Source organism: Hippopotamus amphibius, chromosome 9 (genome assembly GCF_030028045.1).
Source record: "Hippopotamus amphibius kiboko isolate mHipAmp2 chromosome 9, mHipAmp2.hap2, whole genome shotgun sequence".
NCBI lineage: Eukaryota > Metazoa > Chordata > Mammalia > Artiodactyla > Hippopotamidae > Hippopotamus > Hippopotamus amphibius.
Window position 1 is genome coordinate 26,590,800 of NC_080194.1, and position 26,358 is coordinate 26,617,157.

The 26,358-nt window shown below is 38.8% G+C and overlaps 1 protein-coding gene and 1 non-coding gene across 4 annotated transcripts; one reads left to right on the forward strand and one right to left on the reverse strand.

The window, feature by feature from the left end:
* Positions 1 to 1,085: 1,085 nt before the first annotated feature.
* Positions 1,086 to 26,048, forward strand: SAAL1 (serum amyloid A like 1). 3 transcript variants are annotated; one of them, XM_057748577.1, is made up of 13 exons: positions 1,117 to 1,249; positions 1,507 to 1,689; positions 2,729 to 2,842; positions 7,528 to 7,611; positions 11,032 to 11,111; positions 13,380 to 13,439; positions 13,574 to 13,689; positions 14,288 to 14,468; positions 17,060 to 17,142; positions 17,230 to 17,418; positions 20,401 to 20,597; positions 22,651 to 22,743; positions 23,418 to 26,048. In XM_057748577.1, exons 3-13 carry the CDS (start codon positions 2,798 to 2,800, stop codon positions 23,508 to 23,510), a joined length of 1,221 nt encoding a protein of 406 aa, XP_057604560.1. In that variant the 5' UTR covers positions 1,117 to 1,249; positions 1,507 to 1,689; positions 2,729 to 2,797; the 3' UTR covers positions 23,511 to 26,048. The 3 variants fall into 3 exon arrangements, with proteins under 3 accessions (XP_057604558.1, XP_057604559.1, XP_057604560.1); XM_057748575.1 differs by lacking the exon at positions 1,507 to 1,689 and having other exon boundaries at positions 1,086 to 1,249; XM_057748576.1 differs by lacking the exon at positions 1,507 to 1,689 and having other exon boundaries at positions 1,086 to 1,249; positions 20,404 to 20,597.
* Positions 15,051 to 15,123, reverse strand: TRNAE-UUC (transfer RNA glutamic acid (anticodon UUC)). Its single transcript has one exon. It is a non-coding gene; the product is annotated as a tRNA-Glu (tRNA).
* Positions 26,049 to 26,358: the final 310 nt, after the last annotated feature.

Genomic DNA, 26,358 nt, shown 5'->3' on the forward strand with positions numbered 1-26,358 from the left:
ATATTTCCTATTGTAACAAATTTAATATTTGTAACTTTGTACTGTTTTCCCTAAAAGGGGCTTCCGAAATTGCATAATTCAGGCCTTACAAAACCTGGGTCTGCCCCTGCACAAAAGGTGAAAACATGTTTATAATTATTTGAGCCTAGGATCCAGTTGTACTTTATACATTAACACAGTATTTTTTGTCCCGTTTTAATACACTGTAAAAATTTCCATAAGTGCAATTGCTGTGTAAATCAGAACTTTATTTTGTTAGAAATTTTACCATCATCTGTTCATGATTTTTAGCAGCGGGTCCCTGAAGAACCACACCTGTGTCACTCTGCATTTGTAAATGTGGGGCTCACAGTAATTTGATGTGTATGTGCCAAAATCGGAGATCTTTATTATATCTTCTGGTACAGTTGTGCCTGAGCATTTAAAACACTAAAATACATATCATTTTATTTTAAATTAATTTTATTTTTCCTTTCTGTAAGGGAATCATATTGGTATTATTGAAATTACATGTTGAGGTAGGTTATATCATCTATAAATTTCATTTCATTACAGTGGTGTACTAAAATATTTGCTGTGGAGTGTGGGGGAAGCATTGGGTCTGAGGTTGAGTACCATCAAACTAAATAGAAGCAGAAACTGAAAATACAGGGAGTTGTAGTACTGACATTCTTACTGATGACTTTCGTCTTTCCCAGGATTCCGACCACACCTGGGAGAAGAATGATGTCTTTAAGAATGGTAACTGTGACCAGAGGTCTGAGGTCCGATAGCTTCACATCTGTACCAGAGTCATTGTCCTATTCCCTGCCCCTGCCCCCCGTCCTTTCCGATCAGGCTAAGAGCTCCTGGAAAGATGGACTATCTGGTCCAGTGAGGCTGACAGCGATTGTGAATACAACCGTGCTGGGGTCCTGGGTAGTGCGGTGGGGGCTGATCAACACATCCGGGCTCCCTAGCCTAAATGGGAATATTGGGTGGGCTCTCAGGCCAGCAGGGCTCCGGGCAGCAGGGGGCGCTGTGGCGAGAGCCGCGCCGGGCCCTCTGGCGCACGGAGGCCTCTCGCCTCCTCCGGCGGCTTCCGGAGTTGCTCCTGCGCGCCGGAGGCGGACAAGTCATGGATCGCAATCCGTCGCCGCCGCCGCCGAGTCGCGGCGAGGACGAGGAGGAGGCGGCCGGTGGCGACTGCATAGGCAGCACGGTCTACAGCAAGCACTGGCTCTTCGGCGTCCTCAGCGAGCTCATCCAGGTGTGGAAATTCGCGCTTCGCGTGGGCTCCCCGCACGTTGCCCCAGACCGCCGCCCCGCCGCTAGCAGCCCCGGGAGCCGCCATCCGCACGGCGACCCTCTCCCAGGCCGCAGCGGCCGGGCCTCACCCCTTGCGTCCTGGCGGCCTCCGCGGACCCCAGAGCTGCCGGGCGCCCCTCCCTGTGCCCCTCCACACAGAGGGAAGTGTAAGGGCGGGGATGCTGGAATGCTTGTAATTGAAATGTTTTACTTTTGCAGATTTTCCAAAAATACGTTGCCATGTAAATGCATCGCTAGGGTTTCTGCTCCCTATTCCCACTGTTGTTTCTGAAGCCCAGGCCCTAATCTGTGTGGAGGGCTTTCGTTGTAGTAGCATAAGTGGTGATTTGGCGGTCATACAGCTCTGATGTCAAAAGCGCAGCAGGCCCTGCGTGACTTGGGGCAAGTTGCCTAACCGATTTCTTTCTCAGTTTCTATAAAGTGGGATAACATCTATATTATTGTATGTAGAGTTATTGTGTAGGTTAAATAAGATTATAATAGCCATAGAGTGCCACAGTGTTTGCTTTATAGGAGCCTTTCAATAAATGTGAACGTTCTCATGTTTCCCTAACTTTTTTCCTACTTCCAGTCCTCTCCAGTCCATCTTCTACACAGCGGCCAGAGTAATCTTAAAAAAAAAAAAAAAAAACCACCTGTGGGAACTCTTGACAGTTACCTTTGCCAACAGGAGAAAAATATTTCGTAGCTTGGAATCCAGGGTTCTTTGCAACTTTTCTAGCTTCATCTGCCCATGACACACTAAACCACTCTCCATTCCCCACACATGCTAAGCCCTTTCTTAACTATGAACTCTTGTGCTTTCTTCTGTATGCTTTTCTTCCTTCTTCACATGACAAACTCTGATTGCCCCTCAGAGATTTAGCTTCAGTATCACCTCCTAAGAGACGTTTGGGAAAACTGCCAGACATAGGTCCATCATTTTTGTTCTCACGACTCTTCGTCCACAATTCAGTTGAATCACTTGGCTTTTTCTGTTGTGATTATCAGTTTATATCTCTTTTCCCCACTGGATCCTAAACTACTTGCAAGTAAGGGATTAAATCTTTTTTTATCTTTGTATTTCTACCCCAGTGCCTAGCAACAGTGTTTATCCAAGGTACCCAAGGTACTAATTGTTTTTAAACAAGCTTCTTGCAAGAGAAGATACTTTGAGAATACTGTCTTTGTGACTTCTACTAACCTATTATTTATTTATGTACTTATTTTGGCTGTGCTGGGTGGCATGTGGGATCTTAGTTTAACCAGGGAACGAACTTATGCCCCCTGCAGTGGAAGAGCAGAGTCCTAACCACTGGACAACCAAGGAATTCCCCCCTTTTTGGGGGGTGGGGGGATTTCTGAATGATTATAGGATAATAGTACTTGAGGGGGTACTGTGGACAGCCTTTATTCATCTCTTTCCGTTGTATTTCTGAAGATTGTTAGCCCTGAAAACTCCCAGTCCAGCTCAGATGATGAGGAGCAGCAGGTGGAGCTTGATGAAGAAATGGAGAATGAAATTTGCAAAGTATGGGATATGTCAATGGATGAGGTATGGGGTTGGAAATGAAACTGGAAAGACTGTTGGGTAAGGAAGTGGTGAATGGGTTTTTTTTTTTTTCCTTAGGTTCAGTCCTTGGGTTGCTGGGGAAAGACTTTCATGTTTGTAGTCACTCCTATTTATGTACAGGGATGAGGTCCCAGGAGCTGTAAATGCTAGACTTTTGTCTTTGAAGGCAGAGAATTTGAGTGTCATTAGATTTGGGCTGCATGGATAGTTCTCATGAATGCTGGAACACTTGTCGCCCAGGAGAGTTCTCATACTTATTTACCTAAAAAGAATACCAGCCTTGTATTTGAGAGCAGGTTAGGAGATCACTGAGGTGCCACAATTAAATTAGAAGAAAGGAACAAGAAGGAATAACATGTATATGATTATAGTAATATTTTAACATTTGTATTGTACTCTGTAGCTTGAAAGCATTTTCATATATGTTATTCTATCTGCTCTTCACAGTAACCCTGTGATTATAGGTAGTATCCTTATTTTACAGGTAAGAAAAGAGGCAAAAAAGAGATTGACTTACATAATCTCTCATTTTATTACTTGGACTCTTGCAGTAAATTCCTGATTAAAATCCTTGTACTAGTCTCTTTCACCTCCCTTCTGTCCTCCACATTGCCACTCAGGTTATTTTTCTAAAACACAGATTTAATTGTATTAAAATTCTCTCTTAAAATTTGTCAGTGGCTACTCATTGTCTTCAGCCATTTTTTAAAACAGCTTTATTGAGGTATTATTGACACAAAAAACCTGTGTATATTATGAGGTATAATTGAGGTATAAAAACTGCACGTATTTAAAGTGTATAGTTAGAAAAATTTTAATGTATCTATTTGTGCATGAAACCATCACCATAATTAAGACAGCATGTCTGTCAGCCCCCAAAAGTTTCTTTTTTTTATTTTTTATCTGTATTGGAGTGTAATTACTTTACAGTATTCTGTTAGTTTCTGCTGTACAGAAGTTTCTTTTTGCCCCTTGGTAATCCCAGTATTTTACCCCTCCCTGCCTCTAACCTCTGTAGGCAACTACTGATCTGCTTTCTGTCACTTCACAGTAGTTTGCATTTTCTAGAGTTTTGTGTAAATGGGGTCACATTCTTTTTTCGGATGGGTCTGCCTCTTTCAACTCAGCATGAGTATTTTAAATTCATCCATGTTATTGTGTATATCTGTAGTTTATTATTTCTTATTGCTGAACAGTATTCCATTATACCATGATTGATTCTTTGGTGGCTGTTTTGAGTTGTTTACAGTTTATTACAGATAAAGTTTCTTGTGTAACTATGTATGGATAGATGTTTTCCTTTCTCTTGGGTGAGTACCTGGAGTAGTGTGGCTGGATTATATGGCAGGTATATGTTTAACTTTTAAAGGAAAGGTCAAATTGTTTTCCAAAGTGTTTTTTACAGTTTACGCTGCCACCAGTGGTATATGAGATGCAGTCCAATTCCAGGTTCTCCTCATCCTCACCGACACTTGGTGTGGTTAGTTTTTTTAATTTCAGCCATTCTAATATTGTGTCATGATTCTCGTGATTATGATTTGGATTTCCCTAATTACTAATGATGTTGAGCATATTTTCATGTGCTTATTTGCAATCTGTGTATTTTTTTTAGTGTGGGGCATGTTTAAATCTTTTGCCCAGTTTTTGTGTTAATTTTTTTTCTCTACGTTTTATGATTTTAGATTTTACTTATAGGTCTGTAATCCATTTTGACTTAATTTTTGTGTTTGATGCACGGTATGAATTGAATTTTACTTTTTTTTGTATATGGGTAACCAGTTCTAGTTCGTGTGTTAAAAAGACTCCTTTCTCCACTGAATTGCCTTTTGCACCTTTGTCGAAAATCAGTTATCCATACATATACACGTGAGTCTATTGCTGGACAGTATTCTGTTCATTGATCTATTTGTATCTTTATGCCAATACCACATTGTTTTGATTAGTGTAGCTTTGTAATAAATCTTGAAAATAGGTAGTGTTAATCTCCAACTCTGTTCTTTCTCAAAGTTGTTTTGGTTGTCCTGTGTCCTTTGTATTTCCAAATTAATTTTAGAATCAACTTGTCAATTTCTACAAAAAGCCTTCTAGGATTTTGACTGAGATTGAGTTGAATTTATTGATCATTTAGGAAAAGAATTGATAAATTAACAGTAATGAGTTTTTGACCCATGAACAAGTTCTCTCTCTCCATTTGGTTAGATCTTCTCTAATTTCTTTAGCACAGTTTTGTAGTTCTTAGTGTTTAGGTCTTTCACATGTTTTGTCAGTACTTCATATTTTGGGGAGCTATTTTTAAATGGTATTTTTAAAAAATTTCAGTATACAGATATACACTGATAGTATATAGGTAGTATATAGATATATAATTGATTTTATAGACCTTGGTCTATCTTGGTAAATGTTCCATGTTCACTTAAAAAGAATAAGTGTACTCCTGTTGCCAGGGGGTAAACGTCAATATGATCAAGTTGGTTGAGAGTATTTTTGTTTTCTCTCTAATTTTTCTACAGTTATTAAGAAGCTATGGTTTTAAAATATTTTTTAAAAGAAATAGAACCTGTTTTTCAAATGAAATCTTAGTGTGAAATCCTCAAATATAAAGTAGGTAAACTAGAGCTGCTGTTTGAATGAGATTGTTGGTGGAGGCAGGTCATGCTCTTGGCCTCCTCTTTGTCCTCTTATGGTGGCTCTTGAAGCACCTTTAGAGAACTGAGCTGCCCACTGATTCACTGGCAGAAATTCCCTCCAATGAGACTACATCTCAGCCTTATCCTGCTTACCACTCAGTGCTTGAGCAGGACCAGAGATTTCCAGATACTTCCTGCATTTTCATGTACCCACGCTCTGTTCATGCCACTCTGCATGGAATGTCCTCTACCTGCAAAATCTTTCCCATCTTTTATGGCCAAGCTTAAATGTCACCTCCCCTGTGATGACTCCCCAGACACTCCAGGCAGGATTCCTCTCTTTTTTTGTGCTCTCGTGGAATCTGTTCATTCTGTTGCGTAAATAACACTTACCTTGTTATTCAGTGATTGTTTTGAGCCTGTCTTCTCTGATAGATTTAAGTTCCTTCTCTTAAAAGCTTAATGCCACCACTTCAGAGGTACCTTCTCTGGTATATCTAGAGTAGCCCCCTTTATCTTCATTTCTAGCACACACCATCATGTTTATCTTCTTTGTAGCACTTAGGAATTATGTAGTTTAGCTGTTTAAATGTTTATTATTTGTTCATCCCTCTAGAATGAAAACTCCACTGAGACTTTATCTAGCTTATTCACTGATGTGTCCCCAGAGCCTGAAACAGTGCCTATTACTCAGGTTTTTCAGTAAATATTTTGTGAAGAAGGAATGAATGGATGAATACCTGAGAGTTAGTATGGTGTGCTGGTTAAGAGCATGGACTTGATCAGACTCATCTGGGTTCAAACTCTGGCTCTGTTCTCCTACTCATTGTATAATCTTGGGCAGGTTGCTTAACCTTTTAAAACTGCTATTTGTTTATTAGTGTAATGGGGTTAATAATTACTTCATAGGGTTGTTTGAGAATTAAGTGAGATAGTATGCAAACCACTTCACTGGGCCTGGCATTTAATACTTGTTCAATAAGTGTTAATTGCCATTATTGTTATTATTGGCATTGACATTAGTAGGCTACAGTAAATTCCTGCATGCTACCAAGAGTTGCCCACATGACAGCTTGATCCTTAGAGTGGAGAGCATCTGCTGCTTTGACTTTCAATTTGGAGCATATCTTTGAAATATTCTTCTCTCTGACTATGATCTCTAAATAAGTACAATATGTCTTTCCCAGTCAACAGTCATGCAGGTTACCCCAGTTTCAGCTGCTTTGAAGGATTACTGCCTCTCTCTTTGAGAGCCCTTTAAAGGGCATTTTTCACATGTGTTCTAAGTTAAGCTGTTGCAAATGCACACTCAAGTTTGGTGAAAATCCAAGGCAATAGACAGCCAGAAACTTAATTTTATGTAAGTATTTTAGAATGCAAATCTCCACAGCTAATTGATTTAGTTTTGGGGCCCACATTTCTAGTGAGATTGGGTCATATGTCCACTCCAGGTTCATTTACCTCTGTGGCATGTCCCTTTAGGCACTGAGGACTGAGCAAACTCTAGGAAGATGTGAAGCTGTCACAGTTACATTGTGATCAGAATTTTTTCCTGTTGAGGATTTTGAAAACAAAAGTTCTTGTTTTAGGCATAACCTAATAGGAGTTTTTATCTCTTTTCTCTGTCAAGTTTTAACCTCTTAGAAAACAGAAATTTGGCTTTTACTTTTTTCCCTCATCCCATCTTCTAGTGTGATACCTGGTAATCAGCAGATGTGCTTGAATGAGTTAATGAGAATTCCTAGTGGGTAGAAAGATCATTAAGATAAATACATACAAGGCAGGAAAAGGAGGACAGTCCTTTGGAATATCACAATTAGTTTAGATTTGTTTTTGAAATTGTTCCATTGCCTTGAGACCAGACACCACAACACTCTAACATTACTTTTGTCTATTGACACAATTCCTAAGCTTATGGGGTTTTTTTTCTTGTGCTTGAAAGTAGGTATGTGTGGAATTATTTTTCTTTATCGTTGCCTAAGCTGTGGAGTTTAAGGGGGAATATTCAGCATCCATATTAATAATCATTTTTATTTTCAGGATGTGGCTTTGTTTCTGCAAGAATTTAATGCTCCTGACATATTTATGGGAGTATTGGCCAAATCCAAATGTCCTCGATTAAGAGTAAGTATGTGCATTTCTAAAGCTGCCTTTTTGGAGCAATATCAGCGGATACTGCTGGATAGTCTTTCATTTTTTTCACTTTAATGTTCTTAATGGCTACAAGTCAGTCTGCAGATGTTTATTGAGTATTACCAGGTACTAAGTAAGGTGCTATTTAAAATTATTACAGTCACAGAATTTTAGATTTGGGCTGGACCAGGGAGATCAATACTTTGATTTAACAGCTGTGGACACCAGATAGGTGTAACCATCATTATGCCACCAATATGTGGCTGAACAGTGCCTGGAGCACCCATTTCTCAGTTTATTGCTTTTTTTTTTTTAAGTCATAAAACCCTCCATTGCTTAAAAACCTTCATTCTAAACTCAGCCTGCTGCTTAAGATTCTCCATAATCTGAATCCAATTTGTCTTTCTAGCATAAAATATACCCCCAGATAGCCTTCTAATTTAGCATGGCCTGTCTGCTGCTCACCGCAGGAGCTTACTGTGATCGTTGCCGTCTCTGTGCCTCCCGTTGTGTGCCTTCCATCTCCTCTCAGTATTCACATCTGTTTTCCCAGGATGGTGCTTTTCTTCCAAGCCTTCCCAAATAAGTTAGCTCACAGTGGCCAGTGATGGTAGTAAATGCACCGAAACAGCTCTGTACTTCTCATCAGGTCTTCTATGCTTTAGTGCCCTTTAGGTTGCCATCTGCTATGTATGAGGGTGTCAAAAATTAGCCGCACTCCAGTTATATTAAAACTTATATAAATTCTGCTTCCAGAGTGTAGATTATTTTTGACTCACCTTCGTATATTGTGGGTGATTTAAGTATTTATTAAGTAATTATAGTTATGAATAACTGCTATTTACTGAGTATTTCATTTTACTACTCAATGAGGTAAGCATTTATCTTTACTTTGTAAGTAAACGAACTCTCAGGTTAGGAAATTTGTCTGGGGTCATACAGTTAGGAAAGAATGGAGCTGGGATTTGAGCCTAGCCTGCCTGACTTCAGTGTTACTACTGTATTGTCTCTCTTTCTTTGACATTATGAAGTGGAGAATTCTTTCTTTTATTTTATTTTTTTTAATTTTTTATTGAAGTGGAGAATTCTGCAGTATATTTTTACTAATTGAATGTTGAATTAAAATTTTATTTAGTGCAACGCTTCACCTGGATTGGGGCCTCATGAACCAATGAACCACTTTTTCCTTCAGTTGTTATATTAATGTAAAGATTTGACAGTTATATGATTTTCTCCTGGATTTTTCTAACTTAGGTGCATTGACTCATGATTAGTACTTAAAGAAAATAAGCTAATTTTATTTAAAGAAAGTAAGAATTTCTCCTTTCAGGAGTTAGTCCTATTATTTTATATGTCTGTGAACCATAGCCTATCTATGGCAGCGATTCTCAGCCTTGGCCACACGTTAGAATCACCTAGGATGTGGGCTTTCCAACTTCAGCATGTCCCAGAATCACTAATTACTGAGTCTGCCCCCAGAGTTTCTGATCCAGTAGTTTTGGGGTAGGACTGAGGAGTTCTAACACATTTTCAGTTGATGTTAGTCAGGTTTTAACCAGCACCAGTGCCCAAATTCTAAGAAGCTTTGCCCTAGGGAGCTTTTAAAAACTCCAAGTCAGGCCATTCCCAGATCAGTTAAAATAGTCTCTCCAAGCGTGAGGCTCCAGACATTTTTTAAAGGCCCCCCAGGTTATTATGATGAGTAGCTGAGACTGAAAAACTTGATCTTTGATTGGAAGTTCAATTATTCCCTCTTTAGTATTTAAGGGAAACGTGTGTTTCTCCTCTGGCCCTGTCCTATTTTACTCTTTTCCCGGCATTTGACCATCCACATTTTATTGAAACTCTACTCCGGTAGCTTTGGTGCCACCTCACTCTCCAGGTCTCTGACCTCTCCAGTCGCTTCTCTGTTCCTTTTTTTGACTTTTTATTGTTACTTTCTTCCTACATGCTGAGTGTGGACTCCTTTTAAGGTATAGACTCAGATCCCTTGTCCTCTTTATATTCACTTCCTTGGTGAGTTCATCCATTCTTTACACCTTTAAGTTGCAAATCTGTGCCTGTGGGATCAAAGCTATGACCTCCCTTCTGATTTCTGGTGCTGTATCTCTTTCTTCAGGCAGTCTTTACTTGCGTGCTGCATTTTCCAATCCAGAATTCCATGTGCCCTCAGTGATTGCTGCACTTATCCAATCATAAAAATCACATAATGCCCAGACCCTACCCTGGAAATTCTGATTCAGTAGCTCTGAGATGGGCCTTGGAAATTGGTATTTTTAACACACTCCCTGAGTGATTTTTAGGTTCTAGCAAGTTTGGAAACACCATCCTAACCGAGCTCATTGTGTTCTTTCCTATGCTGTCTTTTCCAATTTTTTTTTGTCAGTTGAACCAGTCTCCTATGGGAGAAATGAAACAACTTGAAACCCAGGAGTTCAACTGTTTCCCTTCCTCCCATCAAATCATTCTGCTTTCATTTTGAGTCTTTCTCAGCTTCATTCCTTTCCATGCCTTCCATCACCACCCTCATCTTCCTTCACCTTGATTTCAGAGATGCAGTGTGATATGGTGGTTAAATGCTCAGGCTCTGGAGCTCTGTTATTTCCTAGATAGAGATCTTCAGCAAGTTGTTAAACTTCTCTGTGACTGGGTTTCCTCATCTGAAATTTGGGGATAATAATAGTATGTACCTCATAAATTATATGAAATGATACATGGAAGGTGCTTAGGGTAGTGCCTGGGTGTGGTAAGTGCTAAATAAACATTAGCTGTTACGTCAGAGGTTGTTAACTTCTTTTAAAGTTTTTTCACTATCCTGTGTTACACATTTTGCTGCCAGAATAATCTTCCTTAAAATATCATTGTAGTATGTTTGACCCCTTCCTTAAGGACCTTCATGGCTTCACATAACCTACTAGATTAAGTCAACATGGCATTTAGGGCCCTTAATCCTGATCCTTTTTACCTGCTGTATTTATCTCATGCTCTTCTGTTGTGTGCTGCTAATAACTGCGTGCTAGTACAGGCAGCTTTCTGTATTAGCCTTTGTCCTCTGTGCTACATTACTCCCTTCTTGCCTTTGCTGATACTTTCCCCCATGTTTGAATGTCTGTCGTCTTGTTTGTATATCTTAAATCCTACCAGTCATTTATGACTGAGTTCATCCATAAGCTTTCTTCTTCCATAACTCCTGCCTGCCTTTGATCTTTCTTTTTCTTATGTCTTTCATCTCCTCTCAAATACTGCTGGAAACTTGTCAAATTAGGGTGCAGGCAATATACTTCTGTGTGCTGCCTCCCCTTCTCTCTCTCCAAACTTGGCTCAGTGAAAGTTTTGTTTTTTAAGTTGTTATTTTTGTATATGTGTCTTTCACATCAGAGCCATAGTGACCTGTGAAATTTGATTTGGCAGGAAATCTGTGTGGGAATTTTAGGTAATATGGCCTGTTTCCAGGAGATATGTGTGTCCATCAGCAGTGATAAAAATCTTGGGTAAGTTTTACTACATAATAATTATGTTTTTTAAAAAGAGATTCATATTTCACATCCCTAAGGAAATTCTAATGCATAGGACAGGTAGGAAAACATTATGAAACGTAGTACTTCCTTTCTCCTGCTGAGCACGCTCCAGGAGCTTTATTATGTGTTGGTGATAGTTGGGACTTCCACACTATGGACATGATTCAGGATTTAGGCCTGTTTTCTCCATTGGTTGCAAAGGGGCCTGAGTCGTCAGCAGGTAGTAAGCCACATGGGATAAGAACCAGTGGGGCAAAGCTTGGCAACGGAGGCACCTGACCAGAGTCCAAATCAGTTTGGGCTCAGGGAATCCAAAGGCTCAGAGCTAGAGTCTGGAAAAACTAGACTTGCTGACCAGGGTCACCCTGCTAATTCCGACTTAGTTTGGGTGTGGGGGGGGCGGGGGGGACTTGCCAACAGACTAGAGCAGAGGTCCCCAACCCCTGGGCTGTGGACTGGTACCAGTCTGTGGCCTGTTAGGAACCGGGCCACACAGCAGGAGGTGAGTGGCGGGCAAGTGAGCGAAGCTTCATCTGCCACTCCCCATCACTCGCATTACCACCTGATCCATCCCCTCCCCTGCAACCCGGTTGTGTGGAACAGTTGTCTTCCACGAAACCAGTCCCTGGTGCCAAAAAGGTTGGGGACCGCTGGGCTAGAGGATACAGGGTTGCCAGTGTGATTCAAAAGCTCTCATACTTCTGCTTGGAGGCCAGTTCTCTTCTACATGTAGGAGAGTTTTGTGCAGAGGGTTTCTAATGTGGAAACCCTGGTGGTTATTTTAAGAGGTCTGAGAATACCCTGGAATTTTATGCTACATGTTATGAGTATATTCATTGTCTATGCAGTAGGTTTATGGCTGTTAATCAGAATCTCAAAGAAATTTGTGCCCACGATAGGTTAAGAAAACTGTTCTCGGCGGTTATTTTTAGCAAGGGCTGTAGGGTTTATCACAGAATTCAAGTACCTGGGGCTCCAAAATAGAGGTTATTACCTCTTCTGTGGAAGGGCTTTAAGATCCTAGTTTAAGGTATTTAAAAAAAATTTTTTTTTATTAATTTTACTTATTTATTTGCTGCATTGGGTCTTTCTCTAATTGTGGCGAGTGGGGGCTATTCTTCATTATGATGCTCTGGCTTCTCATTGAGGTGGCTTCTCTTGTGTGGCACAGGCTCTAGGCGTGCAGGCTTCAGTAGTTGTGGCACATGGGCTCAATAGTTGTGGCTTGCAGGCTCTGGAGCGCAGGCTCAGTAGTTGTGGTGCACGGGCTTAATTGTTCCAAGGCATGTGGGATCTTCCCAGCCCGGGGATTGAACCTGTGTTCCCTGCATTGGCAGGTGGATTCTTAACCACTGCACCACCTGGGAAGCCCCCTAGTTTAGGTATTTATTCTTCCATAACTTACAGTCATTCATGGAATAAATGACTCAGGATTATGTTTGGTCTCTAGTGATCCCTGTTAAAAATTTGAAAGTAATATTGACAGAGTTTTATAAATTTAACTAAATGCGTATACTGAAATTAATGTGAAACAGTATACATTGTTGATGAGATATAAATTTGTTCAACCCCTTTGCAACAGTTGGGTATTATCTAGTCAAATTAGAAGGTACACATATGCTATGACCCAGTGATGCCACTCATAGGTATATGATAAGAGAAACAGTGCGCACATAACTCAGGATACTCATACAAAAAGTATTATAAGACTATTGTTTGAAATTGCCCCAAATTAGAATCAACCCAAGTGTTCATCAGTAGTAGGCTGGAAAAATAAATTGTGTTTTATTCATACAATGAAATGTTCTGCAGCAATGAATCTGCAGCTACTGAAACAAAATGGGTAAATCTTAAAGACATGGTTTTCGGCAGAAGAACTCAGACCCCAGAGAATACGTAAAATATAATTTCTTTCATATAAAGTTCAAAACCAAAATAGATAAAATGAAACCATAGAGTAAACTAAGAAAATCATTGCTGGATAAGTCAGGGTAGCAGTCATTTCTAGGTGGGAAAGAGAGTTGTGATTTTTAAGGGACACACAAGGATCGTAGAGATGCAGCTCTGTTCTATTTCTTGCTTTATAACTATTCACTAAGTATAGATTTGTATCTTATAGGTTTTTATGTATATATGCTATATTTCACAATTAAAATGTTTAAAAAGTTAAATAAAAATTTTCCTTTGATGTTTGAAGTGAGAGAAATGAGGCATATTGGGTTAACTTTTTTGTTTTTGTAGCCAGGTATTATTGCACTGTTTGTATGATTCAGACCCTCCTACTCTGCTGGAGACAAGCAGGTACGCTTTCTTCTTTTCATGGATTCTATATACCCATCCATAAGGGAATCTAGGAAAGTAGAGTTGCTCTTTCACTCTTGAATTTCCTTTACTGTTTTTGAAAGATAGATATTAAGCTCACATTTACCACGTAGGTTGTTGCTTACTTGCCTTTCCCAGACAGAAGTGGCCACTGTCTGGGTTGAAAGAATCCAGGAACATCCAGCTATTTATGATAGCATTTGCTTCATCATGTCAAGTTCAACAAATGGTAAGTCACCACGTAATCAAGAAAAAATATTTTTTTAATTATATTTAATTGTTAGAAAACCAGGTAACTATTTTTGGAGGTCACTTAAAGACTAAGTGTTAGGTGGGAAAGTATTTCAACTCAAGATATAAAGTTTCTTCTTAAACTCTCAGGATACTGATGAATTCTCCACTTGAGAATGAAGGAAGACAAGCAAATTTAAACAAAGGACATAAACAAATTGCCCTTGGAATAAGTAATGCTTTGGCAAGATTTGGCTTTCTTGGAATAGCTTTAGAAATTGTGATTAGACTTACTGCTTTAAAAATTTTATTTCTTAATTTTTTGTATCTGTGTAAATCAGGCATTTTATTTACATAGCAAGGAAGCACTTATTTATTCTCCATTTAAATACCATACTTGAGATTTAAAATCACGTTTGGCAGTGTACTGCAGGATGCTAAGTAAGACTTCACCCATGTCACTTTGAATTTCTTAACATCTTGTTATGTTTTCCATATCCATTGGAACAATTAGCTCAGCTTCCTTAACCTAAACTTGACACGTCCTGGATGTAAAAAGCTATTTCTTATTTCAGTGTCTCTTTTATTCTCTGCAGTTGACTTGCTGGTGAAGGTGGGGGAGGTTGTGGACAAGCTCTTTGATTTGGATGAGAAGCTGATGTTGGAATGGATTAGAAATGGGGCTGTTCTGCCTTTGGACAAACCCCAGGAAGATTCTGAACAGCAGCCGGTGTTTCGAATTGTGCCCTGTGTACTTGAAGCTGCCAAGCAAGTACGGTAGGTGAGCTTTTTTGTGCAGAATGTCCTGGGAAAATCCAGTAGCTAGAAGTATCCAAAGGTATGTCTTCTTAGTTTCCTTTCAGTGAGATCCTAGCTGATCTTTGTCAGGTTTGATTTCACTGCTAATGTTGGTGACAGTATATTTGCTCTTTGCAAGGATCATAGTGGTTGCAAAGTACCTGTTCTAATATTACTTAGCAATAGGCTATTGTTTAGCATTAATTATGGTTACTATCTTAAAATCTTCTGCAATTTTGTATAATTTATATCAAATGGAAAAGATTTTCCTTGTGCTTTATTTTCCACTGGCCATGTGACAACTTCTTTAGTTAATGTCAGACATCATTTGTTTTCTTGTTTCTTGTGTGTATGTGCCAGTCTTGGATAAGTGCCTGGCTTTCAGGCTCTGATGTCTTCCCAAGAGTGATTACTAGGTCTTGCAGGTCATTGAAACTGTTTATTGCTGGTCACTAAACATTAATTTATGAATTGATCTGCTTATTGGTCAGCTATGCATTCTTGGTGCTTTATAACCCACCTTGTTTTCTTGGCTCTGCTGCACAGCTTGTGGGATCTTAGTTCCCTGGCCAGGGATTGAACCTGGGCCCTCAGCAGTGAAAGTGCGGAGTCCTAACCACTGGACCACCAGGGAATTCCCTATAACCCACATTAAAGCCTTTTAATTTTATGTCTTTTATCCAAGTGAGCATTTAACTCATCACCTTTCCCCCAAATCTGCTTCTTCAGTGTTCTGAATCTCAGTAAGTGATGTAATCATTATTCCATTTGGATAATGTGGGAGAAATGTGAGAGCTATTACTGACACTTCCCATCCCACTCTTTTCCCATGGGCAGTCAACCTCCAAGCCTTGTTCCTGACTTTTTCTGGGACTCCATCTGTGCCACCACCAGACCACTCTCTCCCCAGATGGCTGCAACATTCTTTGACCTGAGTTCCCAGCCCCAAGGCTAGCTCCTTCCTCCTAGACTGTAGAGCCGTCTTTCCAGAACATACACTGTCACCTCACTTTCGTGCTTTAAACTCTTCAGTTGCCTTCCTTAGGATGAGGTCCAGATTTTTATGGCTTATAAGGCCCTGTAAAGTGCTTCTCCATCCTTATTCCTTGTCCTCTGTTTCAACTATATGAAATTTCCTTCATTTCTTCAACTGAACCAGGCTCTCTTGACTCCAGGCCATGGTACACAATGGTGTCTCTGCCTCCAACATTTCTTTGCCCCTTTGTGTTTCTGCATAACCATTTCCCTTAAGATATGTTCCCTGACTCTCCAAACTAAATTAAGTCTGCTTGCTGTATGGTCCTCTAGCACCTTGGACTTCCTCTAGTGTTACATTCATATCACTTTATTGTTATTACCCCTTTAATTATTGTCTTTCCTTTTAGGCAGTACATTTCCTGAAGGTAAGGACAGTGTCTTTTTACAGCTCTGTTTTCCCCAGCCCCTAACATAGTGCCTGCAGACTACAGGCACTTAAGTGTTTGCTGAACCACCTTTTAATTGTTCACTATCTTTTCACTTAATTGTGTGGTTGAAGAACTAAGATTGTGAGTTTCTAGGAATCCAAACTGTTGATCACAAAAATTATACTTATCTGGTTTTAGTATTCTCAGCTCAGGAGCGAAGATGATACTGTGAAGTTTTTTTGTTTTTTTGGTTTTTTTTTTATTTTTTTATTATTTTTTTGGGGGTACACCAAGTTCAATCATCTGTTTTTATACACATATCCCCGTATTCCCTCCCTTCCTTGACTCCCCCCCTCCTCGAGTCCCCCCCACCCTCCCCGCCCCAGTCCTCTAAGGCATCTTCCATCCTCGAGTTGGACTCCCTTTGTTATACAACAACTTGCCACTGACTATTTTACAGTTGGTAGTATATATATGTCTGTGCTACTCTCTCGCTTCGTCTCAGTTTCCCCTTCACCCCCCGCCCCCTCCCATACCTCGAGTTCTCCAGTCCATTCTCTGTATCTGTGTCCTTGTTCTTGTCACTGAGTTCATCAGTACCATTTTTAGATTCCATGTATGTGAGTTAGCATACAATATTTGTCTTTCTCTTTCTGACTTACTTCACTCTGTATGACAGATTGTAGTTCTATCCACCTCATTACGTATAGCTCCATCTCATCCCTTTTTATAGCTGAGTAATATTCCATTGTATATGATACTGTGAAGTTTTAAGAACATCGTTATTGTCAGTGCTTGGTGCAGTGGGCCTTCCATTCATTCTGCAAAAGTCTCAGTCTTTTTTGTCGTGATTATTCAAGTAAACCAGAATAGTGAAGTATCACTTGGTTGGTTTCTGCATGTTGCTTTCATGGGACAGGGCCAAAAAGAATTTTTTCTTCTTGTCCTGTGCGCGTTGATTGTACTACATAATATTTGTTTTTTGAGTGATTGCCCCATTAGCACGTAAGCTCTGGTGAACGCAGAGACTTTGTTCTGTTCCGTTTTATCCTTGGCACGTAGGGCAGCGCCTAGTACAGAGTGATAAATATTTGTTGAATAAATGAATGATTATAATCCCTTAGACAGTAAAGTTGATTCAGTGCTTTTGCTTTTTGTATTTAGTTCTGAAAATCCAGAAGGGCTTGATGTCTACATGCACATCTTACAGCTGCTTACCACAGTGGATGACGGAGTTCAAGCAATTGGTAAAATCTTATGCAGGGAAACACACGGTTACTCATTTAATTGTCTTCTATCTTTGAATTCCCACTTTCTTCATCATCTTTATTAAGTGCAGTGTCCGGATGCTGGAAAAGACACTTGGAGTTTACTTTTTGACCTGGTGTGCCATGAATTCTGCCAGCCTGATGATCCACCCATCATACTTCAGGAACAGAAAACAGTGCTAGCCTCTGTTTTCTCAGTGTTGTCTGCCATCTTTGCTTCACAGGTCGAACAGGAGTATCTAAAGATAGGAAAAGGCAAGTATAGTTTTAGTTCACTAAATTAAATTCTAGTCTGTCAGATATGTTTGTTGTTGTTTTATTTCTTTCTCCCATTTTTTTTAGTGCTTTTATTCCCTTAAATACAAAAATATTACATGCTCAATACAAAAAAAAAAATTACAAAATTTTTAAAAGGAAGCCTAGTACTTGTAATCTGACCATTCAGAGATAACTGCTGTACACTCACATCCATATGTATTTTTTTGTCTATTTTTTTAGGCAACTCTTTTCATTTAGAAATATAAAGAATCTTTTCCTATGTAAACAAATGGTCTTTTACAGAATGATTTTTATGACTAATACAATTAAATCCATGATCCATCTAGAATTTATTCTGGGTTACATGTGTGGTATGGCTTCAATTTTTTTTCCAGATGGCTACCCAGCAGTCTCAACATTATTGAGTGAATAAACCAGTTTACCAGATTTGAAATTTCACCATTACTATGTTTTGTATTTCCCTATATATTTTATTCCGTTCCACTGCTGTATTCACGTATCAGTTGCCGTAGTATTTTAATTATTAAAGCTTTATGTTTCGATACCTACTAGGGCTGGTCTTCCTTCATTCTGCTTTTTCAGAATGTTTTTGACTATTATTATTCTTTTTTTTAACATTGAATTAGATTGACAAGTTCCAAAAACAAAACCAAAAAATCTTCCTGATTTTTTTTTTTAAATTGAGATCATGTTAAATTTTTAGAGTATCCAAAAACATGTGCTTTTCCATTTGTTCGTCTTATTTTATGTCTCTCAGTAATGTTTTACGATTTTCTTCATACAGATCTTGCGTATTTCTTATTAGGTTTATTCCTAGATGTTTTATCTTATGGATTGCTATTGTCTGGGGTATCTTTTCCTCCATTGCTTATTGTTGTTGGAACATATGAGGACTATTGATTTCTGTATATTAATTTTGCATCTAGTAACCTTACTGAATTCTCTTACTGTTTTTAACAGTTGTTCCAGTGGTAAACTTGGATTTTATCTGATACTACTTTGGGTTTAACTTAGATATGTCATCACTTTTCTACCTCTTCTTTCTTTTATTTAATGGGTTGCCTTGTACCTCTGGGGTTAAGTAATAACAGTGATCCTTGCCTGTTTCCTGACTGTACTGGCCATGATTCTAGAGGTTCATCGTTAATCATGATACTGTTTTGGGCTTAAGCTATTTATGTTGTACCATTTGAGGAGATATTAATCTATTTTATAAAGAGTTTTTAATCAAAAATAATGGTTGACTATTTTCAAGTGTCTTTTCTGCATTTATGGATAAGTTACCTCACTGAGAATGTGGCATTGAGTACAAACCTGAGGGAAGTAATGGAGTGAGTCATATGAATACTTGGGGAGAAAAGCATTCCAGACAGAGAGAACAGCAAGTGTAAAAGTCCTGAATTAGCAGTGTGCCTGGTATATTTGAGAAAGAGCAGTGAAGCCCTGTATGGCTGGGGTGGTGTCAACATGGGTAAGAGAAATAGCACCTGGGACCAGAGAGGTAACAGGGCCTAGAGTGTAGAGGGCCTGATTTTGCCTTTTACTTTGAATGAGTTAGAAAACTGTGGAGGGTTTTAAGCAGAGGATGGACAGACAGGAGCCGACTTTAATAGATTGTCTTTGGCAGATGCGTTGATGAGAAATGTTGGGGGTTGGAGGGGGCAGGTGTACAAAAGGGAGACTAGTTAGGAGGCTGCTGTGAACTTGAGGCAAGAGTTTGTATAACTTGGATTAAGGTGGTAATAGAGGAGATGGTGGAGGAAAATAGCCAAGATTCTGATCACTTTTAAGTAGTGCCAACAGGATTTGCTGACTGATAGGATGAGGCGGGTGAGAAAAGTCAAGCTATATCCAGCATTTTTGTCCAAAAGAGTTGCCACTTACTAGATAGGAAAGACTGGTTTTAAACATGGCAAGTTTGAGATGTCTGCTCAGTGTCCAGCTGGAGCTGTCGAGCTGACACGGTCTTGAGTCTGGAGCTGAGGAGGGAGGCCTGAGCTAGACTGTAATTGTTGGAGTTGTCAGTTGTTATGCTGGTTAGTTCTTCCATAACCTTAGTTCTTTCTTTTGACTTGATTTGATGTGGAAAGAGAGGAAAATTAATATTTTTTACTACCAGTAGGCTTGTGCTTTTCTTTTTATCGTGTGTAGTTGCTTAATGAACGTTGATGGCCTGTTACTTGGTATATAGACATGCATTATCAATTGTTCATCTTTGTCTCCCATAATGCTTTTTTTGGCTTAAATCCTTTTATATCAGATATAAAGGTCACATCCTGTTTTGTTTGCATTTGCCACTAATACCTTTGTCTATCTTATTCTTTTCAACCTTTCTAAATACTTTGTTTTAGGTACTTTGATTTCTTTTTAATAGATGAGTTAAACTCATTTAAATGTAGTAATAGTTGTGTTTAATCTGAATACTGTCAAGTTATATTTTTCATCATGTGTATTTATATTGAAGTACTTCAATATATGATTTATTTGCTTTGTTTTTGTGAGTGTTTCTGACATTTAGTAAGGTTTGTTATTTTGGATCCAGTGGTTACCTTTATAACTGTCTCAAAATATAACCGCCCCTTCCCATTTTTTTTAATCCTTAAAATCGAATAACTTGAAACATATATATCAATGTTGACTATTCCTTATCAGTTTTCCCAGTTTAAGTCTTAGGAGGTAAGGGGCTGTTCCAGAATTACATTTTCAGATATCTATTCTTTTTTTTCATCGTTTTGGGTTTCTTCTTCAATCTGTGTTATTCATTTGCTTATTTGAGAGTATAAGAATGTAAGCCTCTTGAAGTCTGAGGTCTTGGCGCTCTTGTTTACCACTGTATCTGCAGCTCCTAAAATACAGTGGCCAGCAATAGTAGGTGTTCAGTACATGTGCAGGAATGAATGAATGAATGGTAACCAAATTTAACTGGCTAATTCTGTGCCTCTTGATTTGTGTATACAGTAGATCTTCCTCTAATTGACAGCCTGATTCGTGTCTTACAAAATATGGAACATTGTCAGAAGAAACCAGAGAACTCAGCACAATCTAACACAGAAGAAACTAAAAAGTCTGATTTAACCCAGGATGATTTCCACTTGAAAATCTTGAAGGATATTTCATGTGAATTTCTTTCTAATATTTTCCAAGTTTTAACAAAGGTAGGAAAGACGTATTCGTGCTTTCTTCAGCAAAAGAAAGTATGTATTGCTTACTGCTCCAAATTTTATTAGTAGTATTTTTCTTATTTTTTAATGTTGCATTAATTTGGGAAAATAGAGAAAGAAAAAAATTATCACCAAAAGTTTATACTCTTAAACTAATAGCCGATTTAGTTTGGTATATTTATTTATGTGTTTTTCACCTACTTATCACCAGTATATACAATTTTTGGAGGCTGCTCTTTTCACTTAACATTATAAGCACTTTTCCTGACTCCAGATCAATACACTGAAAGATTTTTCACTGAGAGCCAGTTTGTTTAATACCCAACTTGCCAAAAAAATCAATTTTCAAAATTTACTGTAAACTTGTTTTAAGGAGTATTCTTCCTGAATATTAGCATATTCTTTCCTTGAGCATATTTTTTTTTATCTGTATATTTTAGGAAAAATATATTTACGAATGTAACGATGAAGAATATACTCACATTCACTGACTTTAAAAAAAGTTCTTATTTATTTATTTTGGCTGCGTGGGCTCTTGGTTACAGCATGCAGGCTTCTCTAGTTGCAGCTCACAGGTTTCTCTAGTTGTGGTGCTCGGGCTCTAGAGCGCAAGAGCTCAGTAGTTGCAGCACATGGGCTTAGTTGCTGTGTGTGGAATCTTAGTTCCCTGACCAGGGATGGAACCTGGGCCCCCTGCATTGGGAGCATGGAGTCTTAACCACTGACCACCAGGGAAGTCCCTTCATTGACTTTTTTAAGAAGAATATTCCTTAAAACAAGCTTCAGTCATTCTGGAGATTTGTATTTTTGGTGAATTATTTTGCTTCCCTTTTCCAGATTTGGGATTATTACCTTAGCATAGGTTTTCAGAAGTTAAATTGCTGGGTTTGACATGATAAATGTGAAGGTGACTGAGGCATAAATGGCTACATATTGCCAAAAGGCTTTTGACATGTGAAAATGTTGATTTTACTTGATCCTTATTGTGTGTTATAATTTTTATATCAAAATTCAACAGGTGATAAATTGTGCCTTATTTTGATTTGCATTTTTATTATTAGTGAGATTGAATAACTTTCCATGTATTTGTATATTATTTGTGTTTCCTGCTTTACAAACTTATCCATTTTAATTGCTTGTATGAACTCCTTGGGTAATTCTATATCTTTTATATATTTGTTGCAAGTATTTTTCCCATTGTTTGTTGTTGCTTTTGTTTATTTATTTATTTATTTATTTGGCTGCGTTGGGTCTTCGTTGCTGCACACGGGCTTTCTGTAGTTGTGGCGAGTAGGGGCTACTCTTCATTTTGGTGCACGGGCTTCTCATTGCAGTGGCTTCTCTTGTTGCAGAGCACAGGCTCTAGGCGTGTGGGCTTCAGTAGGTGTGGCATGTGGCCTCAGTAGTTGTGGGGCATGGGCTTAGTTGCTGCACAGCATGTGGGATCCTCCCAGGCCAGGGATCGAACCTGTGTCCTCTGCATTGGCAGGTGGTTCTTAACCACTGTGCTACCAGGGAAGTCCCGTTGCTTTTGCTTTTTTTGGAGGGAGGGATGTAGATGTTTCTTAATTTTTATGTGATAGGATTATAGGAGGAAAGTGGGCTGAGAATAAACCAGGGATATGTCTTGAAAATGCTGATATGCCATACTTCATGGAATTTGGACTTAATCTTGAAGAAACTGAAGAGCTACTGGAGATTTTTTTAAGAATCAAGTGATACGATCTGTTGAGAAAGATTACTCCAAAAACTCCCCCACTTAGGGGGAGGGGCTAGCAGCAGGAGAGGAAGAAGTCTTGGCTGTACCCCGTATTTGGGGTTTGTGCAGCAGGCTGGGTGGGTGGTGGTGCCTTCACCAAAATAAGGACTGCAGTGGAGCACATGTTGGGGTTGTACAAGGAGGAATGATGGTGGGTTTAGTTTGGGACATTTGAAACACATGTAGGATCAGTAGGGAATTGTATATACTGATTTGTATTTACTCACCAGATATAGCTTTAGAAATTTTCCTTTTTTGATATCAGATCTTTTTGTTTGTTTGTTTTAGGAGACTATAGCTCAGGGATTAAAGGAGGGCCAATTAAGTAAACAGAAGTGTTCCTGTGCATTTGAAAACCTTCTTCCTTTCTATTGCCCTGTGGTGAGTATGAGTAAATGTATAGGTAGCTGAGTTTCAGGGGATTATAAAGTAAAATGTTTTAAGTAAGCACGTGATCTTTGAGGCCTTTGTCGGAAACGATAGTGCACCTAGTGCACTTGACTTAATGCCTTTGTCGGATAGATGATTGCTAAATAATTCATGGCACTAGCTTGAGTTTAAATTTTAAGAGAAAGGAATCAACACTGAATTTATAGTATCCCTTTCTGTTATAGCATATATATTAATCAAAAATAAGATTCTTAGATAGGTACAGTCAAAGGGTTTTTATGGCCCTTCAAATTACATTGCATTTGCTACCATTAGAGGCAATTTCAAAATAACTTTTTTTAGGAAAATGAAGGATGAAATGTGGGAGTGAGGGAATGGGTCAGCAAGGAGGATGATAATACAACTCTGGTGATGGACCCTCAAAGGGAATCAGTAGGAGGATAAATACTAGTTTAAAAGTAAATGAAATGGTAAGAGCTAGTCATTTCCTTGATGTTTCAGAGGACTATCCAGGAAGTAGTATTATTGTCCTCTGACGAGCTGTCAACATTTCTTGTCCATTGGGATATTTAGAAAACATGGAGCATTTTTATAGACAATAGTCAGTATCTTAAAACATCTTTTCCTCTGCTTATGTAAATTTGGTTTTTTTGTTTGACTCACAGGTAGAAGACTTTCTCAAAATCCTACGTGAAGTTGATAAGACTCTTGCTGGTAACCTGGAGGAAAGCTTCCCAAGTTTGAAGCTTCAGACTTAAAAACTATTGGAATTCCTCTGCTCAAGAAATAAACTCTATTTTCCTTGCTGACAGTTGAAATTGACAAATAGGAAGTATTAGACCATAATTGTTTGGTATTGTACTCATGCCCCTCTTCTCCAGCCTTATCTCATTTTTGTTTGGCATTGGAATCTAGTTTCACTATCATCAAGCATCATCTCCCTTCCTGCCGCCCCCCCCCCCCCCCCCCCGCTTTTTTTGTATTGATTGCAGTATTTGTCTTCTTCATGTAAAGAAAACAAAATACAAGCTTATCGTTGAGGTTCTTTTTAGAATATTTGAGGGGTCAGAGAGGATTTTCTTCATAACTCTTAATTTGGTTTTTACTCAGAATTTTGTATTTGTATCCACTGTAAGTGCATTCATCTGCACAAGTAGAAAACCCTATTATAGTAGCTTAATCTGATAACTCGTATGTATGAGGATGAGTCAAAAATTATCCTCACTCCGGTTATATTAAAGCTTCTGGGGGCTTCCCTGGTGGCGCAGTGGTTAAGAATCCGCCTGCCCATGCAGGGGACAGAGGTTCAATCCCTGCTCCGGGAAGATCCCACAATGCCGTGGAGCAACTAAGCCCGTGCGCCACAACTACTGAGCCTGAGCTCTAGAGCCCGTGAGCCACAACTATTGAGCCCCTGTGCCACAACTGCTGAAGCCTGCACACCGAGAGCCTGTGCTCCGCAACAAGGGAAGCCATCTCAATGAGAAGTCTGCGCACTGCAATGAAGAGTAGCCCCCGCTTGCCGCAGCTAGAGAAAGCCCACATGCAGCAACAAAGACCCAATGCAGCCAATAAATAAATTTATTTATTTATTTATTTTTAGAAAAAAACTTCTGCAAAATCTGCATCCAGAGTGAGGATAATTTTTGACTCACCCTCATATTTTATGCAATATGAAGTCCAGAGGTAGGGAGTCCAGCCCTGATAAGGTGGCTCAGGGACCCTGACTCCTTTCACCTCTATGTGGTCTGCCAGGTGGACCTTTGTGTTCATTTTCATTGTCTTGTGGTTAGGGGGACTATAATATCTCTGGTCCTTTCTTCTACATTCAGGGAGGAAAAAGGAGAAAGAGACAAAGGGGCTTTCTCCTAGCAAGTCTTTACCTTTTTATTTGGAAAGGACAGCCCTCCCTGGCCAGAACCATATCACATGGCCATCCCTAACTGCAGATATTTGAAATCAAGTACTTTTTTTCTTTCTAGCCTCTACAGGAGAGAAAGGCAAGAGAGAAGGGAGATCTGAATGGCTTTTGAGTATACCCAGTCCGTGATGTTTGCCACAGTCTGCAAACCTGTCTGTCCATTTTAATTGTATTGATTCTGTGCTAGGTTGTTAGTAATAATCAAAAGTAATGACTAGCTTGGTTACAGTTCAGGTTTTTTTCCTAGTGTTTTACATATGAAGATAGAAATGCTAACATTCTGATGAAAGCACGTGAGAAAAATTCTATATCTTCACAGAAGATAGAATAACAGTGGCTTAATTTCAGAAAATGATTCGCTTGAGTGCCTTCAGATTTTTAAAATTAAGATTGAGGGGGTTTCATAACTTCTTATTGGTTACAAACTGTGCTGTGCATGATTTCTCTCTCATACTTTTATCATTCTTTATAGTTCTTCCTAATGAAATATATTCTGAGAATCAACTAGGTACACTTACAGGAAGCACCCAGCTTGCATTATTTCAGTTACTGAAAGTGGACTTTTCAGAAAATATCAGTTATGAATGAAAAAGCCAGCTTTTTAAACCTCTCTTCTGGTACAGCCTCTTCTCAGTTTATTGCAGCATCTTTTAGGCTTTAAAGCATTGGTCTTGACTCACACTTTGTATTCTTTCCTTGAGTGACTTTTGCTGATAAACGCAGGGGTGCCCTGTGTCATTTGTAAGAGATATATAAATGCCAGTTTCGGGGTAGTTTTATTGTTGAAAGTATCCCTGCCAAAAAGAATTCAACTATAAAGTAAAAATCTTACCGATTAAACTCTTAATTGGTAGGTTTACATTATGTATATTTGTATGTCTTCAGTTATGACCTTATGTACAGGTTGAATGTGACTTTAACATGAGCTTTCAAAGGCACTGATGAAATCACTCCTATCTGCTAGCCAGTGCTAAAAATTCTACTCTTTTATCTCTTAAGGTTGAAGCTTAAGGTGCAAGTAACCCCATAAGAGTAATACTCCAAGTTATTGTCATGTTTACCTCAGTGCATAAATTCACATTCTGTTTTCCTGAGAACACGTTTTAAAAGGGGGAGCACAGGACTTTGGGTATCTGAGCAAAAGAGTGCCACTCAGAGTGGGTAAGTTACAGAGGGAGAAAAAGGATACATCATGGAGAGGCTAGGGATGTCCAGGTTATTTTCTACTTCCCATTTCTGTCTTGAACCTGCCTTACTTACTTGTTACTCTTGTTATTGTAATATTATGATGTGGTACATATTTTCATAGTACTTTGATGTGTTTGAAAACTTCCTAAATCTATGAATTATAATAAATAGGTTTTTTTTAAAGTGAGCAATGTTAAGACTTTTTTATGCCACACGGTTTGAAGAATTTACCAAAAAAATTTACTGCTTGCAGTAATTGCAGTGATATTTTGAAGTGGTGCTTTCTCCAGAAGTATAAATATGAAATTTATGTACAAATGAAATTGAAACTCATTCTTCCCCCATACTTTTTTTGCAGAGGAGGGAAGAAATTACAAGAGGAACTTCAGTTAGCATTTTTTAAATGTGTCATTCTATTTCTAATTAAATTTGAGTTTGATTTTTGAGGTATTTCAGCCACTTAAGACAGACACATGTTCTGTCTCTACCTTTTTTTT

What these genes read in the sequence shown, in the direction of transcription:
- SAAL1 (XM_057748575.1), top strand. Translation starts at nt 1,118, where the DNA reads ATGGATCGCAATCCGTCGCCGCCGCCGCCGAGTCGCGGCGAGGACGAG. An exon ending in TCCTCAGCGAGCTCATCCAG is followed by an intron (nt 1,250 to 2,728) that starts GTGTGGAAATTC and finishes GTATTTCTGAAG; the next exon opens with ATTGTTAGCCCTGAAAACTC. An exon ending in GAAGCTGCCAAGCAAGTACG is followed by an intron (nt 14,469 to 17,059) that starts GTAGGTGAGCTT and finishes TTTTGTATTTAG; the next exon opens with TTCTGAAAATCCAGAAGGGC.